This window comes from Dendrobates tinctorius, unplaced genomic scaffold (assembly GCF_039654945.1).
Source record: "Dendrobates tinctorius isolate UK_male_01 unplaced genomic scaffold, ASM3965494v1 ptg000155l, whole genome shotgun sequence".
Lineage (NCBI taxonomy): Eukaryota > Metazoa > Chordata > Amphibia > Anura > Dendrobatidae > Dendrobates > Dendrobates tinctorius.
This window is the reverse complement of record NW_027361822.1, coordinates 7,483,412-7,499,096: the sequence shown is the minus strand read 5'-3', so window position 1 is coordinate 7,499,096 and position 15,685 is coordinate 7,483,412. Positions and strand designations below refer to the sequence as shown.

General features: G+C 48.8%; 1 protein-coding gene across 1 annotated transcript in view; it reads right to left on the bottom strand.

Annotated features, from left to right (window-relative positions):
* Positions 1–15,685, bottom strand: part of LOC141051171 (uncharacterized) — a 218,882-nt gene that overhangs the window by 21,653 nt on the left and 181,544 nt on the right. The window contains 5 exon segments of the mRNA XM_073548036.1: positions 635–725; positions 911–999; positions 1,083–1,206; positions 1,289–1,468; positions 1,584–1,785. Coding sequence (XP_073404137.1) covers positions 635–725; positions 911–999; positions 1,083–1,206; positions 1,289–1,468; positions 1,584–1,785 — 686 coding nt within the window.

Genomic DNA, 15,685 nt, shown 5'->3' with positions numbered 1-15,685 from the left:
CCTGTGTTAATGGAGCAATCACTGAAACGATGTTAGCTGGTCCTTTTAAGGCAGGGCTGCAATGATGTTGAAATGTGTTTTGGGGGATAAAGTTCATTTTCTAGGCAAATATTGACTTTGCAAGTAATTGCTGTTAAGCTGATCACTCTTTATAACATTCTGGGGTATATGCAAATTGCCATTAGAAAAAATGAAGCAGTAGACTTTGTAAAAATTAATATTTGTGTCATTCTCAAAACTTTTGGCCATGACTGTACACATAAAACCCGGCCCTGGAATGGCAATAGTGATGATACATATCTCCCCTAAAGGACCCGTCTGGCGGCCATCTTACAACACCAATACTATTAGATCAGGATGCCTAGTACTATATCAGTGCAATCCTCAGGTACAGACACGCCAATTCACCCAAACAAAATTAAAGGGCCTGGTTGCATCCTGCATAAAAATGGAAAATTGTGCAATAAAATTTTAAAAAGATAAAATACATGAGACATTGTAACTATACCCTATGAAACGTTGCCAATAACAAAAATTTCAATAGCTACGTAACATGCCCTAAAAATTTCAACACATAATTACACGAGCCAGTGATGAAGTATATGTATATGTGACTTTAGTGGTCACTACTCACCTGGGTAGTCATATGTAGGTATCTCTTCCTTACAGAGCTGATCAGCACTCACATATGTCCAGGTAGTATTAATATGAGTCAGATCTTCACCCTGAAACATTATTGTAAAAGTCACAAACAGATGGAGAAGTCACATCTATGAGCAGCCCTAATCCTGCCATCTCCACCGTTCTCATTACACAAGTATAAAACATATAATACTGGTGGATAACACAAGACCTTCACAGCCGTCTACACATCATAGGGGAGATCTCATGACAACTTTTATTCATCTACCTGAAAAACATCGGGATCTTCTTGTTTACAGTCCTGTTGAAGAAGAGGACGGGGACATCTCTCTGGTGTTGTCCTCTTACTGGATAAAACTGGAGGAAACACATTCAGGGACTGAATTAATTCCTTACATACAACTAATTATGGGCAGTCTGTATTTAATCCTGTCTATTACCTGGTGATGTGAGGGGCTGGGGAATCTCCATCATGACATCCTTGTACAGATCTTTGTGTCCTTCTAAATACTCCCACTCCTCCATGGAGAAATAGATGGTGACATCCTGACACCTTATAGGAACCTGACACAAACAATGGTACAGTCACCCCCCGATTCCTTCATAGCGTTACTGTATAATGTCCCAGCATTCCCAGCAGTGTCACCTCTCCAGTCAACAGCTCAATCATCTTGTAGGTGAGTTCTAGGATCTTCTGGTCATTGATATCCTCATGTAACAGGGGTTGAGGTGGAGGCCATAGGATTGGGCTCAGGGGTCTTCTCCATCCCTCAGACACAGGGGCCTGACAGCGCTCACTAGAGGTCTTCTTCACTACTGTATAATCCTGGTTATGGAGAGACAGATTAATACATCTATAGTGTCCTCACCTTTCCAGTTCTGTCCATCTGTTATTCCCATAGATAAGAATGATGTAATGTGATGTCATCAGAATCTCTCACCTCTCCAGTAAGCCGGAAGAGGATCTCTAGGGTGAGGTGTAATATCCTCTCCACTATCTTGTCACTGTCCCTATCCATCCTTGATGGGTCAATCAGGAAAATTCTCTCATACAGATTTCCACTGAGAAAATACGATTTGTTGGGACCTGAATGAGAAGATGAGCCTATGTAACACCATAAAGATCCCATGTAATAATAATTTCTAGAGATAATAATGGGAAACATGAGGAGAAAGAGCATATTGTATTCTCTTTATTGTAAAAATCCAAAACCACTTGTCATCAAGTAAATGCAAAACTCTAGAAGTAGGAAGATGGTGCTGTTTCATTGAGAATGGGTAGCATGTAAGCACAGGTGTGTACATTAAATGTTACCAAAATTGGAAGCCAAGGCTGGTGGAAAGGATCAAGGTACATGTGTCAATTTCTTGCTTGGACAACATAATTGTTATTCAGTAAGATGGAAATTATTGCAAATGGAATGAATAATTAAATTTTTCCCACTAAAATGTTTTTACTCGATACTTTACATTTTCTGAAAGCATGACAGGAAAAAATGTTCCCTACAATTTTTTCTCAATTTCTACTGAATTACCACGTATGTCCTAAAAAGCTACCAACTGGGTACATGACAGGGCTTGAAAGGGAAGGAACGCTAAGGCTGAGTGCAGACGGAGTTTTAAGCCCTGCGGATTTTTCCGTGCAGAATGGAAGAAAACCGCAGGTCAAATGACCTGCATTTTTCCTGCGGATTTCTTCCATTTTTCATGCGGTTTTTGTGCGGTTTTCCATTGCGGTTTTCCCCCTGCGGATTTGGAGACAGGGGAGATAGAAAACCGCACAAAAGAAGTAACATGCTGCGGATTTTGTACCGCAGGAAAACCGCGCGGAAAAATCCGCAGTGTCTGCACAGCGTTTTTTTTCCATTCATTTTAAAGGTACTGTACATCACAATGCGGATATGCAACGTTTCTGAGCGGTAAAATCCGCTGCGGAAACGCTGCATATCTGCATCGTGTGCACACAGCCTAATTGATTTTTGGAAAGCAAATTTGACAAGAATAAATTACAACTGTCATGTTGCAGAGCCCCTGAGAAGCCAACAGCCCACAAACTCCCGCAAGTGACCCCATTATGGAAACTAGACACCTCAAGAAATTTATGTAGGAGTGTGATAAGGACTAGTCCTCCACAGAAATGTATAACGTGGGTCATGAAATTGAAACATTACACTTTTTTTCTACTTATTGTTACGTCCGTCTGCAAGTCTGGGCTGCAGAAAGACAGCGCCCCGAGTAGCACCGACACCCTTTACCCCTATACAGGGATCTGGATTTACTGCAGAGCCCAGGAAGCGCTGTCTGAACAGGAGCAGAGTGCCAGAGCAGAACGGTCGCAATAGTAAAGCAGTGAGGGAGCCAAAAATGAAGTCGGAAACCAGGCGAGCAGTGGAGGTACAGAAATGGTAGGCAGAGGCAGAGTCGAGAGTCCAGGCAGAGGTCACAAACCGGGAGAGTAGCGGAGGTACAAAATCGTCAGGCAGTAGAGGGGGGTCAGGAATCCAGGCCAAGGTCAGCGTCAGTAATCGGGAGAAATGCAAGGTACAAAAACGGCAGGCGTAGAGTAGTCAGAAATTCAGGCTGGGGTCAGAGTTAACGATAGGCAATCACAAAGTAACACGTAGGGGAACCAAGAATATATCCGGCGGCTTGCAAGACCAGTCCCAAAGTATTTGAGGGATCAGGTCATCCCTCACAGGCTCCCGGACTGCTGATGTCATCAGAACCGCCCCCAGGACCAGACCCGATGATGATGCACAAACCCCTTCATGACAGACAGCGGAGCGGAGTCTGCGTCCACTAGACGCCTGCGCAGGAACCCTTTCACTGTTGCTGCCATCCCTCGGGCGCGAACCACGGCGCCTCCCAATGGCCGAGGCGGGAACAGCAGGCCCTGAGCTCGACGGCGATGTGTCAGTGCGGCGCCTCCTGGTGGTCGAGGCCCGGACCGCAGCCCCCGAGCCCACGGGCAGCGTGACCGTCCGTCGCCTCCTCGTGGCTGAGGGCGGAACAGCAGGCCCCGAGTCTGATGGCGACGTGACAGTACCCCCTTCTCCAAGAGGGGCCTCCGGACCCTCAAAACCCGGTTTATCAGGATGAAGGAGATGAAATTTCCTAATTAATGCCTTGGAATGGACGTTCCTCGCAGGAACCCAGGATCTCTCCTCCGGGCCATAGCCCCTCCAGTGTACCAGATACTGTACTGAGCCCCTCACAGGGCGGGAGTCAAGGATACCCTGGACTTCATACTCCAAGGTACCCCCGACCGAAACAGGAGGAGGAGGGGACTGGACAGGGTGAACTGGTGAGCGATACAGTTTGAGAAGGGATTTGTGGAACACGTTAGGTAATTTAAATGACTGCGGAAGTTTTAAACGGAAGGCTACGGGTTAACCACTTCTATAATTTCGTATGGGCCGATAAATCTGGGACCCAGTTTGGCAGATGGTACTTTAAGTTTGATGTTTTTAGTAGAAAGCCAAACCTTGTCCCCAACCCCCAAGTGTAGCCCCTTGGATCGTCGTTTGTTTGCAGCTGAAGCCTGTCTAACCTGAGCCCCTTTCAAATTCGCATTTACTTCAGACCATATTGTTTTCAAGCGATGTATGTTTTTCTCCACCCCAAGGAGCTCCGACATCCTAGCCGAGAATGACCCAAAGCGCGGATGCAATCCAAGGTTACAAAAAAAGGGGTAGTTTTAGTGGAGTCCTGGTAGCAATTATTTAAGGCAAACTCAGCCAATGGCAGATGTTCCACCCAATCGGACTGGTGTCCTGACACGTAACAACAGAGGTATTGCTCCAGAGCTTGATTAGTACGTTCGGTTTGCCCATTGGTTTCGGGGTGGTAGGCCGAGGAGAAGGATAACTCAACACCGATGCGTTTACAGAACGCCCTCCAGAATTTCGAGACGAACTGTGTACCTCTGTCAGACACAATATTTGACGGAACACCATGAAGACGTATAATGTGCACAAGGAACAATTTGCTCAAGGTTTCGGAGTTAGGTAACCCAGACAGGGGAATAAAATGGCACTGTTTGCTGAACCTGTCTACCACCACCCAGATACATGTTTTCCCATCTGAGAGCAGCAGGTCTGTAATGAAGTCCATGGAGATGTGGGTCCATGGACTCTCAGGGGTGGGCAAGGACTGAAGCCAGCCAGCAGGGCGATTATGGGGGGATTTGGCGCGGGCACAGACTTCACATGCTGAAACATAGTTCTTACAGTCCGTGACCACCGTCGGCCACCAAAAGTTCCTAGTTACCAACCTGGTGGTATTATTGAGCCCAGGATGGCCTGCCAGAACAGAGTCATGTGACTCCTTAAGAACTTGAAGGCGAAAGGTATTCGGAACGAACAATTTTTTTTTGGGGGGGGGGGGTGTAGTGTCCGGAGCTCGTTCTGGAGACCTACGGATCTCCTCTAGAAGGTCTAAGGAAACTGCTGACACGACGATCCCATTGGCTAATATCGGAACGGGTTCACAGTCTTCGGTTTGTGTGGGGCAAAAGCTGCGAGAGAGGGCATCGGCCCTCACATTTTTCGTACCAGGGCGAAAGGGGATTAAAAAAATCAAACCTTGAAAAGAACAAGGCCCACCTGGCCTGCCTGGAATTCAGTCTTTTAGCTGACTCCAGGTAGGTCAGGTTTTTGTGGTCAGTAATGACGGTGACCTTGTGTTTGGCGCCTTCGAGAAAGTGACGCCATTCCTCGAAGGCCCATTTTATTGCTAGTAATTCCCGATTACCAATATCATAGTTCTTCTCTGTGGCAGAGAACTTTCGGGAAAAAAAAGCACATGGGCACAGCTGAGTGAGGGCTGCAGTGCCTTGCGATAGCACTGCTCCCACTCTGACTTCGGAGGCATCCACCTCCACAATAAATGGGCGGTCTAAGTCAGGTTGTACTAAAACTGGGTTGGCCACAAAGCACTCCTTTAACGTAGAAAATGCTTGAATTGCCAAAGGATTCCAATTGGCCACGTCCGCCCCTTTCCGGGTTAGACCCGTGAGTGGCTTGGCGATCTCTGAGAAACCCCTGATAAACTTACGGTAGTAATTGGCAAATCCCAAAAATCGCAGCAGTGCTTTCAGCGATTTGGGTTGCACCCAAGCCTTAATAGGTTGGATCTTGGCAGGATCCATGCGGAACCCTCTGCCTGAGACCATGTACCCCAAAAATTGTACCTCCTCAGCAAAAAAGACACATTTCTCCAATTTAGCAAACAAGGAGTTCTCTCGCAGTCTCTGCAGTACCGAACGGACGTGTTGAGCATGTGTCACAGGGACAGTAGAGTAAATTAAAATGTCATCCAAGTACACAACGACATACACACCACAAATGTCCCTGAAAATATCGTTGACAAAGTGCTGAAACACTGCAGAAGCATTACTGAGTCCGAACGGCATTACCAGGTACTCAAAGTGACCAAGAGGTGTATTAAACGCTGTCTTCCACTCATCGCCGTCTCTTATGCGGATTAGATTGTATGCCCCCCGGAGGTCAAGTTTAGTAACAGGTGTTTTAGGCCAACAATCAGCTCAGGCAAGAGAGGAAAGAAAAAAAAATTCAGAGAAACTGTCTTTATATATGTGTGATATAGATATATATATATATATATATAGAGATATATATATATATATATATATAGAGATATATATATATATATATATATATATATATATATATATATATATATATATATACACACACACACACACACACAAGAGACAGTTTTATTTTTTGGGCCGGATATAATGTTACGTCCGTCTGCAAGTCTGGGCTGCAGAAAGACAGCGCCCCGAGTAGCACCGACACCCTTTACCCCTATACAGGGATCTGGATTTACTGCAGAGCCCAGGAAGCGCTGTCTGAACAGGAGCAGAGTGCCAGAGCAGAACGGTCGCAATAGAAAAGCAGTGAGGGTGCCAAAAATGAAGTCGGAAACCAGGCGAGCAGTAGAGGTACAGAAACGGTAGGCAGAGGCAGAGTCGAGAGTCCAGGCAGAGGTCACAAACCGGGAGAGTAGCGGAGGTACAAAATCGTCAGGCAGTAGAGGGGGGTCAGGAATCCAGGCCAAGGTCAGCGTCAGTAATCGGGAGAAATGCAAGGTACAAAAACGGCAGGCAATAGAGTAGTCATAAATTCAGGCTGGGGTCAGAGTTAACGATAGGCAATCACAAAGTAACACGTAGGGGAACCAAGAATATATCCGGCGGCTTGCAAGACCAGTCCCAAAGTATTTGAGGGATCAGGTCATCCCTCACAGGCTCCCGGACTGCTGATGTCATCAGAACCGCCCCCAGGACCAACCAGACCCGATGATGATGCACAAACCCCTTCAGGACAGCGGAGCGGAGCCTGCGTCCACTAGACGCCTGCGCAGGAACCCTTTCACTGTTGCTGCCATCCCTCAGGCGCGAACCACGGCGCCTCCCAATGGCCGAGGCGGGAACAGCAGGCCCTGAGCTCGACGGCGATGTGTCAGTGCGGCGCCTCCTGGTGGTCGAGGCCCGGACCGCAGCCCCCGAGCCCACGGGCAGCATGACCGTCCATTGCCTCCTCGTGGCTGAGGGCGGAACAGCAGGCCCCGAGTCGGATGGCGACGTGACACTTATAGGTTGTATTAGTTGCAAAGTTTTCATTTCCACAAGGGCTCATATGAGAAAATGGACCCCACAATTTCTTATGCAATTTTTCCTGGACACACTGATACCCTAAATGTGGTCGGACACTACTGTTCAGGCATACAGCCGACTTGGAAGGGAAGAAGTGCTGTGTGACTTTTGAAGCACAGTTTCTGCAACAGTTGATTGGGAACGTTATGTTGTACTTGCAGAACCCTTGAGGTACTAAAACAGCAGAAACCACCACAACTAACCCCATTTTGGACACTAAAGCCCTCAAGATGTGTAGAGCATCTTTAACCCACAGGTACGTCACAGATCTTTAAGTTTTTGGCAGGCAGAATGAACAAAGAAACAACAGTTATGGAATAGTTATTTTTTCTTACTTCACCGTGGGGTATACAGTAAGTGAAAAGACTGCTTTATTCTTTGGGTCAGTGCGATTACGTATATACATAGCTTATGTTTTGTTACTTTTGTACACTAAAAACAAAGCTATACATTTTTTATTTTTTTACTATCAGAACAATATGAAATTGTTTCCTTTGTGGGGCGAGTTGTCGTTTTCAGTGACACTTTTTTTCTTTGATCTTTTTTTTTTTTTACATTTTACTTTTGGTACTTAGACTCTAATATTTTACATTCTGATCCCTGGTGTCATATTTCAATACTTCTGTATTCAATAATTCTGTACTGCAGTGCCTGACAATTGACAGTTTTACACCGATACAGCTTGTTAGACCTTGCTTATGCCAGGGCCTAACCGGGAATGTACCCTGAGGCCATTGTTTGTCCAGGAATCCTGCAATTGTGGGGTGTTGATGAGGTTAAAAAGCGTCAGTGCCCTCTGTTATCCATCTAGATGCTGCTGTTGCGATTAACAGCAGCACATAGGAGGTTAAACGGCCATGATCAATGGAACAACCAATAGTAGGCTATAGAGAACAGTTGACACCCGCTGTATTTTCACCGATCGGGGGCTGCAAAATACTTCCGGGACATAAGAAACAACTGTGTATGCTGGCGCATGCGCACTACTGATTTTCATCTTTGTCCTCAGTTGGGAAAAGCATACTGCACAAGGGCGAGGTCACATTTCAATGTGCACGCGCAAAATATGTAGCGATTTGCGATATTCACAGCGAAGAATGCGTACAGCACGCCGAGGAGCGGTGGAATGACGGAACAGAGGCAACACCCATCGGACCGGACCGAACAGATTACCATACCGCGCGGGACAAATAAAGATTTTTATGGATGATACATGGGGAGTCAGGGGGTTTCAGAACTAATTGTGGAACGCATAGCTAACACTTAATTAAATTATATTTTTACCTGGTAGGCCAAAAAAGTGGTAACTACTGGTTTCAAACTTTGACAGAGGCATTAACAGCATGTGTTCTGGGGTGGGGCATTGTTCCATGCTCCCATAAGCCCCCCACGACGCGATCAATGAGTGTTTATGGGTTGTTAAAATAACCAAGGGCTTGCTTGTTCCCCTGAGCTTGCCATGACCGTGCTCCTATCAAGACCAGAATGTGGCTGCCGTTCATAGGACACAACAATACTGTACAGTAGTATCGCAATACTATAAGTGAGCAGGAGCTGTAGTTTCACAATTTCACAGTACTTGGATTTTTTGGGCAATTTTCCGGTACATTTTATGGTAAAATGAATTGTGTTCTATCGCCGCACAAAAAAACAAAGCCCAAAAACGGAAAATTGCTATCTGGGGAAGGGGTTAAACGGTTTAATCAGAGGTTACAGCTATTTTGCCACAATATTGCATCTTGAAAACCACAACTAAAACAACTCATATCAATGCAATCTTAAAGGAAATTTCCACAAAAGACACGCACTCTTTTACTCTATTCATTATGGGAATGGCAGAGAGCTTTAATTGTCTAAACTATCAGTCTCATAGACAATGATAGAAGCAACTGTGTGTGAACATGCAGAAATATGGAACATTTAAGAAAAGCAAGGCTTTATCAAAAGAAAATTAAAAGGTTACTACATGTTAAAGGGGTTGTCCAGGGCTATTTTATTTGACCTAAAAACTAACAGGCAGGTAACTGCTAACAGAGGGAACTCTCTTCCTGTTTTACCCAGTGGCAGCTCAGAGCTGTCACCATTCGCTCCTGTCGGCGATTCAGCTGCTCCACGTTCACAGAGCGGCTGTTCTTTCGAGTTGCTCTGCTAACGATGCGTGACTGCTGTTGTCATGCTGATTGACCGCCAGCTTCTTGCTGCATAACTCTAAAGCCAGCAGTTAATCAGCATAACGTCAGCAGCAGTAGCATAGCTACCGGAGGGGCAGACGGGGCGGTGGCCCCGGGCCCCGTGCTCTGAGGGGGCCCACCGAGAGCTACGCTACTGTAACTGTATTGGCGTGCATTACCTTACAGTCTGCCTATGGGGGGTGCTGCCTTACATTACAGTCTGCTTATAGGGGGGTGCTCTCTTACATTACAGTCTGCATATGGGGGGCTGCATTATACTATAGAGTCTGCCTATGGGGAGTGCATTATACTATATTGAGGACTATCTGGTGAATTATGCTATATTGAGACTATCTAGGGGGCCATTATACAGTGTTGGAGCCATCAAAAAGTTTTGGGGATAGTAAGGGGTCAGTATATATACAGTGATGGTGCCTTATACTGTGTATAGGGGAGCTGTACAGGGGGGGAGACTCAGGACATTATTAAATGTAAAGTGAGCACTCTTATAGGGGATCTCGGGTAACTGTGACTGTCAAAGGGGCACACACAGGGCAATATTACTTTCTAGGGGGCAGAATGTGGGCACTGTTTTCTAGGGCGCTTGCACCCGGCATCACTATATTGTAGAGAGTTGCTTTAGAATTTAGAGGGCACAGAGAACCACCCAGCAGGTGTAATAGGGTCACATACGGCAGCAGCGGCTCAGTATTGGGGTATCAGGTGCAGTAATAGGGACACATACGGCAGCAGCGGCTCAGCATTGGAGTATCAGGTGCAGTAATAGGGACACATACGGCAGCAGTGGCTCAGTATTGGGGTATCAGCAGGATGAGGAGTTTGTGCAGGTTGGGGATACATGGTGATGGGGCTGGAATATGAGAAGTGAAACGTGTCTTTGTTGTATTCTCTGTAGCCGAGTCCTGGCTGGAGGCGTTGTCATGTCAGTCAGGGCCAGATGGAAAAGACGTGAAAAGTGAACGGTTCCATCAGAAAGAACGTCAATGGTAAGTCACCAACTATAACTGTGCAGTAATCACTTATATGTTTTGTAGGACTGGTATTTACCACTGACCATATGGCGGTAATATCAATATTGGTCTCTATATAGGGATTATTTTCAGTAACAGCGCAGTCATCTCCTACATCCACTATTAGGGTGCGTCACCGAGTTGTAATCAAGGTTACCTGGTTAGGGGCCCACTCAGAAGTTTTTCCCCCTGAACCAAAACCCTAGCTACGCCTCTGGCCAGCCGTCACGTCAACAGAACATAGCCGGAGAATAAGAGCCGCTGTGTGGACACTATGTCAGCGGAAAATGCAGAATAGCAGGCATGAGCGGTCAGTGACCACAATGTGCCGGAAGAGATTATTACTGGGCACAACAGGCAGGTAGGTAGCAGCTATACTGACTGTTAGTTTGTAGGCCCATAGTACAAAAAAAAAGCTAATAGTCCTTGATAATTCAAGAAGGTTCTATGTCCCAGAATGCAACACTAATAAAGGACGATGTTATGATTTTTGGTCTGTGAGAACAACCCATACTGAAGGAGTTAATGTCCCCTGCGCCCAGTAACGGGGAATCTCCAGCACCTACCTCCACCTGCAGAGCCGCACACCACATATATGGCTGCTCTGTGCGCACAGGACCTGGGATGAGGTCACAGGAGGGGAGGAGTCAGGGGTCACATGATCAGGGGCCTCAGTGTATGCAGGACTCTGCTGTGCTGGTTGTCATGGTGCTGGATGAGGGGAAGTTTCTGTGTGTGGTCAGGAGGGGTTTACAGGGTGGATGTAGCAGAGCCGCATGTGTACGAGGTGTACGGAGCGGAGCCGCGCGTGTACGAGGTGTACGGAGCGGGGCCGCATGTGTACGAGGTGTACGGAGCGGAGCCGCGTGTGTACGAGGTGTACGGAGCAGAGCCATGTGTGTACGAGGTGTACGGAGCAGAGCCATGTGTGTACGAGGTGTACGGAGCGGAGCCGCGTGTGTACGAGGTGTACGGAGCAGAGCCGTGTGTGTACGAGGTGTACGGAGCGGAGCCGTGTGTGTACGAGGTGTACGGAGCGGAGCCGTGTGTGTACGAGGTGTACGGAGCGGAGCCGCGTGTGTACGAGGTGTACGGAGTGGAGCCGCGTGTGTACGAGGTGTACGGAGCGGAGCCGTGTGTGTACGAGGTGTGTGGAGCGGAGCCGTATGTGTACGAGGTGTGTGGAGCGGAGCCGTATGTGTACGAGGTGTACGGAGCGGAGCCGTGTGTGTACGAGGTGTACGGAGCGGAGCCGTGTGTGTACGAGGTGTACGGAGCGGAGCCGTGTGTGTACGAGGTGTACGGAGCGGAGCCGTGTGTGTACGAGGTGTACGGAGCGGAGCCGTGTGTGTACGAGGTGTACGGAGCGGAGCCGTGTGTGTACGAGGTGTACGGAGCGGAGCCGTGTGTGTACGAGGTGTACGGAGCGGAGCCGTGTGTGTACGAGGTGTGTGGAGCGGAGCCGTGTGTGTACGAGGTGTGTGGAGCGGAGCCGTGTGTGTACGAGGTGTACGGAGCAGAGCCGTGTGTGTACGAGGTGTACGGAGCGGAGCCGTGTGTGTACGAGGTGTACGGAGCGGAGCCGTGTGTGTACGAGGTGTACGGAGCGGAGCCGTGTGTGTACGAGGTGTACGGAGCAGAGCCGGGGGTGTACGGAGCGGAGCCGTGTGTGCGAGGTGTACGGAGCAGAGCCGGGGGTGTTCGAGGTGTACGGAGCGGAGCCGTGTGTGTGTAGGGAGTGGAGTCGTGTGTACGAGGTGTACGGAGAGGGACCATGTATACGAGGTGTACGGAGCAGAGCCGTGTGGGTGCGAGGTGTGGGGAGCGGAGTCACGTGCGTACGAGGTCTACAGAGCGGAGCCGTGTGTGTGTACAAGGTGTGCAGAGCTGTGTGTGTATGAGGTGTACGGAGCGGAGACATGTGTGTACGGGGTGTACGGAGCGGAGCCGTGTGTGTACGGAGCAGAGCCGTGTGTGTTCGAGGTGTACGGAGCGGAACCGCGTGTATGTGTACGGAGCAGAGCCGTGTGTGTACGAGGTGTACGGAGCGGAGCCGGGTGTGTACGAGGTGTATGGAGCAGAGCCACGTGTGCGCGACGTGTACAGAGCGGAGCCGCGTGTGTACGACATGTACAGAGCAGAGCCGCGTGTGTGCGAGGTGTACAGAGCGGAGCCGCGTGTGTGTGACGTGTACGGAGTGGAGCCGCGTGTGTGCAATGTGTACGGAGCGGAGCCGCGTGTGTGCAGCATGTAGAGCGCGCGTGCGCACACAGAACATGGAGAAAACATGAGCCTAAGTACGAGAGGTGCGCGTGCGCACCCGGCGGGACCCCCGGAGCGGCCACAACTCCGGAAGAGATGATGTCGGGACCGAGGTCCCACCCCCAGGTGAGCACGGCGTGACAGTACCCCCCCTTTACGCCCCCTCTTTGTAAAGCTGGAGAGGAACTTAGACAAAATCTGAGGTGCGTGGATATTCTCCCTGGGTTCCCACGACCTTTCCTCAGGGCCAAAACCCTTCCAATCAATCAAGAACATGGTTCTCCCTCTAACCTTCTTCATGGCCAAAATGTCATTCACCTCAAACTCATCCCCCATGCCAACAGGCTGGGGTGTGTGGCCTGGAGAAGGATGAAATCGGTTAAGTACCCCAGGTTTAAGGAGAGACACATGGAAGGAATTGGGAATACGGCGCGAAGGAGGTAGCTTCAGTTTGTATGCAACATCACTAATACGCCTGAGGACCTCAAAAGGACCAATGCAACGGGGACCCAGTTTGTAAGATGGTACCTTAAGGCGGATGTATTTGGTGGAAAGCCACACCTTGTCACCAGGGAGATATGGAGGAACGTCCAGGCGCCTCTTGTCAGCGTGTAATTTCATTCTGTCCCGTGCTTTCTCGAGACCGGTTTTGGTCTCCTGCCATACCCTGGAAAACTCCACAGACAGAGAATCGGCAGCAGGTACCCCCGAGACAGGAAGTACCGGTGGAGGCACACTGGGATGCTGTCCAAAGACGATGAAGAAAGGAGGCTTGGTGGACGATTCACTGGAGTGATTATTGTACGCGAACTCAGCCCAAGGAAGTAGACTGACCGAGTCATTCTGATGAGCATTTGAAAAGTGCCGGAGGTAGGATGTAAGGATCTGGTTGGTACGTTCCACCTGCCCATTGGTTTGGGGGTGATAGGCGGAAGACAAATCCAATGACACTTTCATGAGTCCGCATAGAGCTCTCCAGAACCGGGAGGTGAATTAGACCCCTCTGTCCGACACGACGTGCCGAGGGAAGCCGTGAATTTTGAAGATATGAGAAATGAAAATCTTCGCCAAGTCAGGAGCAGAGGGTAGTCCGGGAAGAGGAATGAAGTGGGCCATCTTTGAGAATCGGTCTACAACCACTAAGACCACAGTACAACCAGAAGAACGAGGCAGATCAGTAATGAAATCCATGGCTATGTGCTGCCATGGAGCCGACGGAACGGGAAACGGGAGCAGAAGACCGGAGGGTGGTTGTCTGGGTATCTTGTTCTGGGCACAGGAAGGGCAAGATGCCACAAAGTCTTTAACGTCCTGGGAGAGAGAGACCACCAATAATAGCGAGAGATTAAGCCCATAGTCTTTTTGACACCAACGTGGCCGGCAATCTTGGACGAATGTCCCCAGTTCGGTTATTCTCAGCCACAAAGGTTCTTTCCGGAGGTAACTTGGTTAACTTGATAGGAGCCACGGTAATTACTTTGGACCGGTCAATTATATGAGAGGGTTCTTCTTCTGCATCTGATGACAGGAATGATCTTGACAACGCATCCGCTCTAACGTTTTGATCGCCGGGCCGAAAATGTAGTTCAGAGTCAAAGGGGGTGAAGAATAAGGACCACCTGGCTTGCCGAGGATTGAGCCTCTGTATGGACCGGATGTACGCCAGGTTCTTATGGTCCGTGAAGATCTTGAACAGATGTATGGCACCTTCCAGTAAGTACCTCCACTCCTCCAAGGCCAATTTAATGGCCAATAGCTCTTTGTCGCCAATGGAGTGGTTCTGCTCAGTGGAGGAAAATACTTTAGAAAAGAAGCCACAGGTGACAGAACATCCAGAAGAAGATTTCTGCAGAAGGACTGCGCCAGCCCCGGTAGAGGATGCGTCCACCTCGAGAGTGAAAGGTCTACTAACCTCAGGTCGATGAAGCGCCGGAGCAGAGCCGAAGGCTTGTTTCAACGACTGGAAGGCCTCTTCAGCCTCAGAGGGCCAAGCCTTTGGGTTAGCTCCTTTGCGGATAAGGGATGAGATGGGGCGAACCAACGAGGAGAAATAGGGAACGAACTATTGGTAGTAGTTCGCAAAACCAAGGAAACGTTGGATTGCCTTCACCTCATGGGGCCGTGGCCAATCGAGGACGGCGGACACCTTCACTGGATCCATGCGTAGACCAGAGTCTGAGATAATGTACCCCAAGAATGGCAGGGACGTTTGCTCGAAGGCACATTTCTCGAGCTTGGCATAAAGGCAGTTCTCCCTCAGGCGCTGAAGGACTTGACGCACGTTCTTTCTGTGGGCGGAGAGGTCTGGAGAAAAAACGAGGATGTCATCCAAATAGACTACCACGCAGTAGTACAGCATATTCCCGGAAGACGTCATTCACGAACTCCTGGAACACAGCTGGGGCATTGCAGAGGCCGAAGGGCATGACCAAGTACTCGTAGCGACCGTCTCGGATGTTAAAGGTGGTCTTCCACTCATCACCGGAACTAATGTGGATCAAGTTGTAGGCCCCACAAAGATCCAGTTTGGTGAAAATTCGAGCTCCTCTAAGCCGGTCAAAGAGCTCCGGGATCAATGGCAATGGGTACTTGTTCTTGACCGTGATATCGTTTAGCCCTCGGTAGTCTATGCAGGGACGGAGGGAGCCGTTCTTCTTTTTGACAAAGAAAAACCCCGCTCCTGCGGGTGAGGAGGACTTACGGATAAAACCTCTAGCAAGGTTCTCCTGGATATACTCAGACATCGCTTCAGTTTCAGCAGGGGATAGCAGATATATTCTACCCCTGGGTGGCATAGAACCAGGAACAAGATCAATTGAACAAGTCGTATGGCCGATGTAGGGGCAGAGTCTCGGCCTCCTTCTTGTCGAAGACTTCTGCAAAGGACCAGTAAGCCG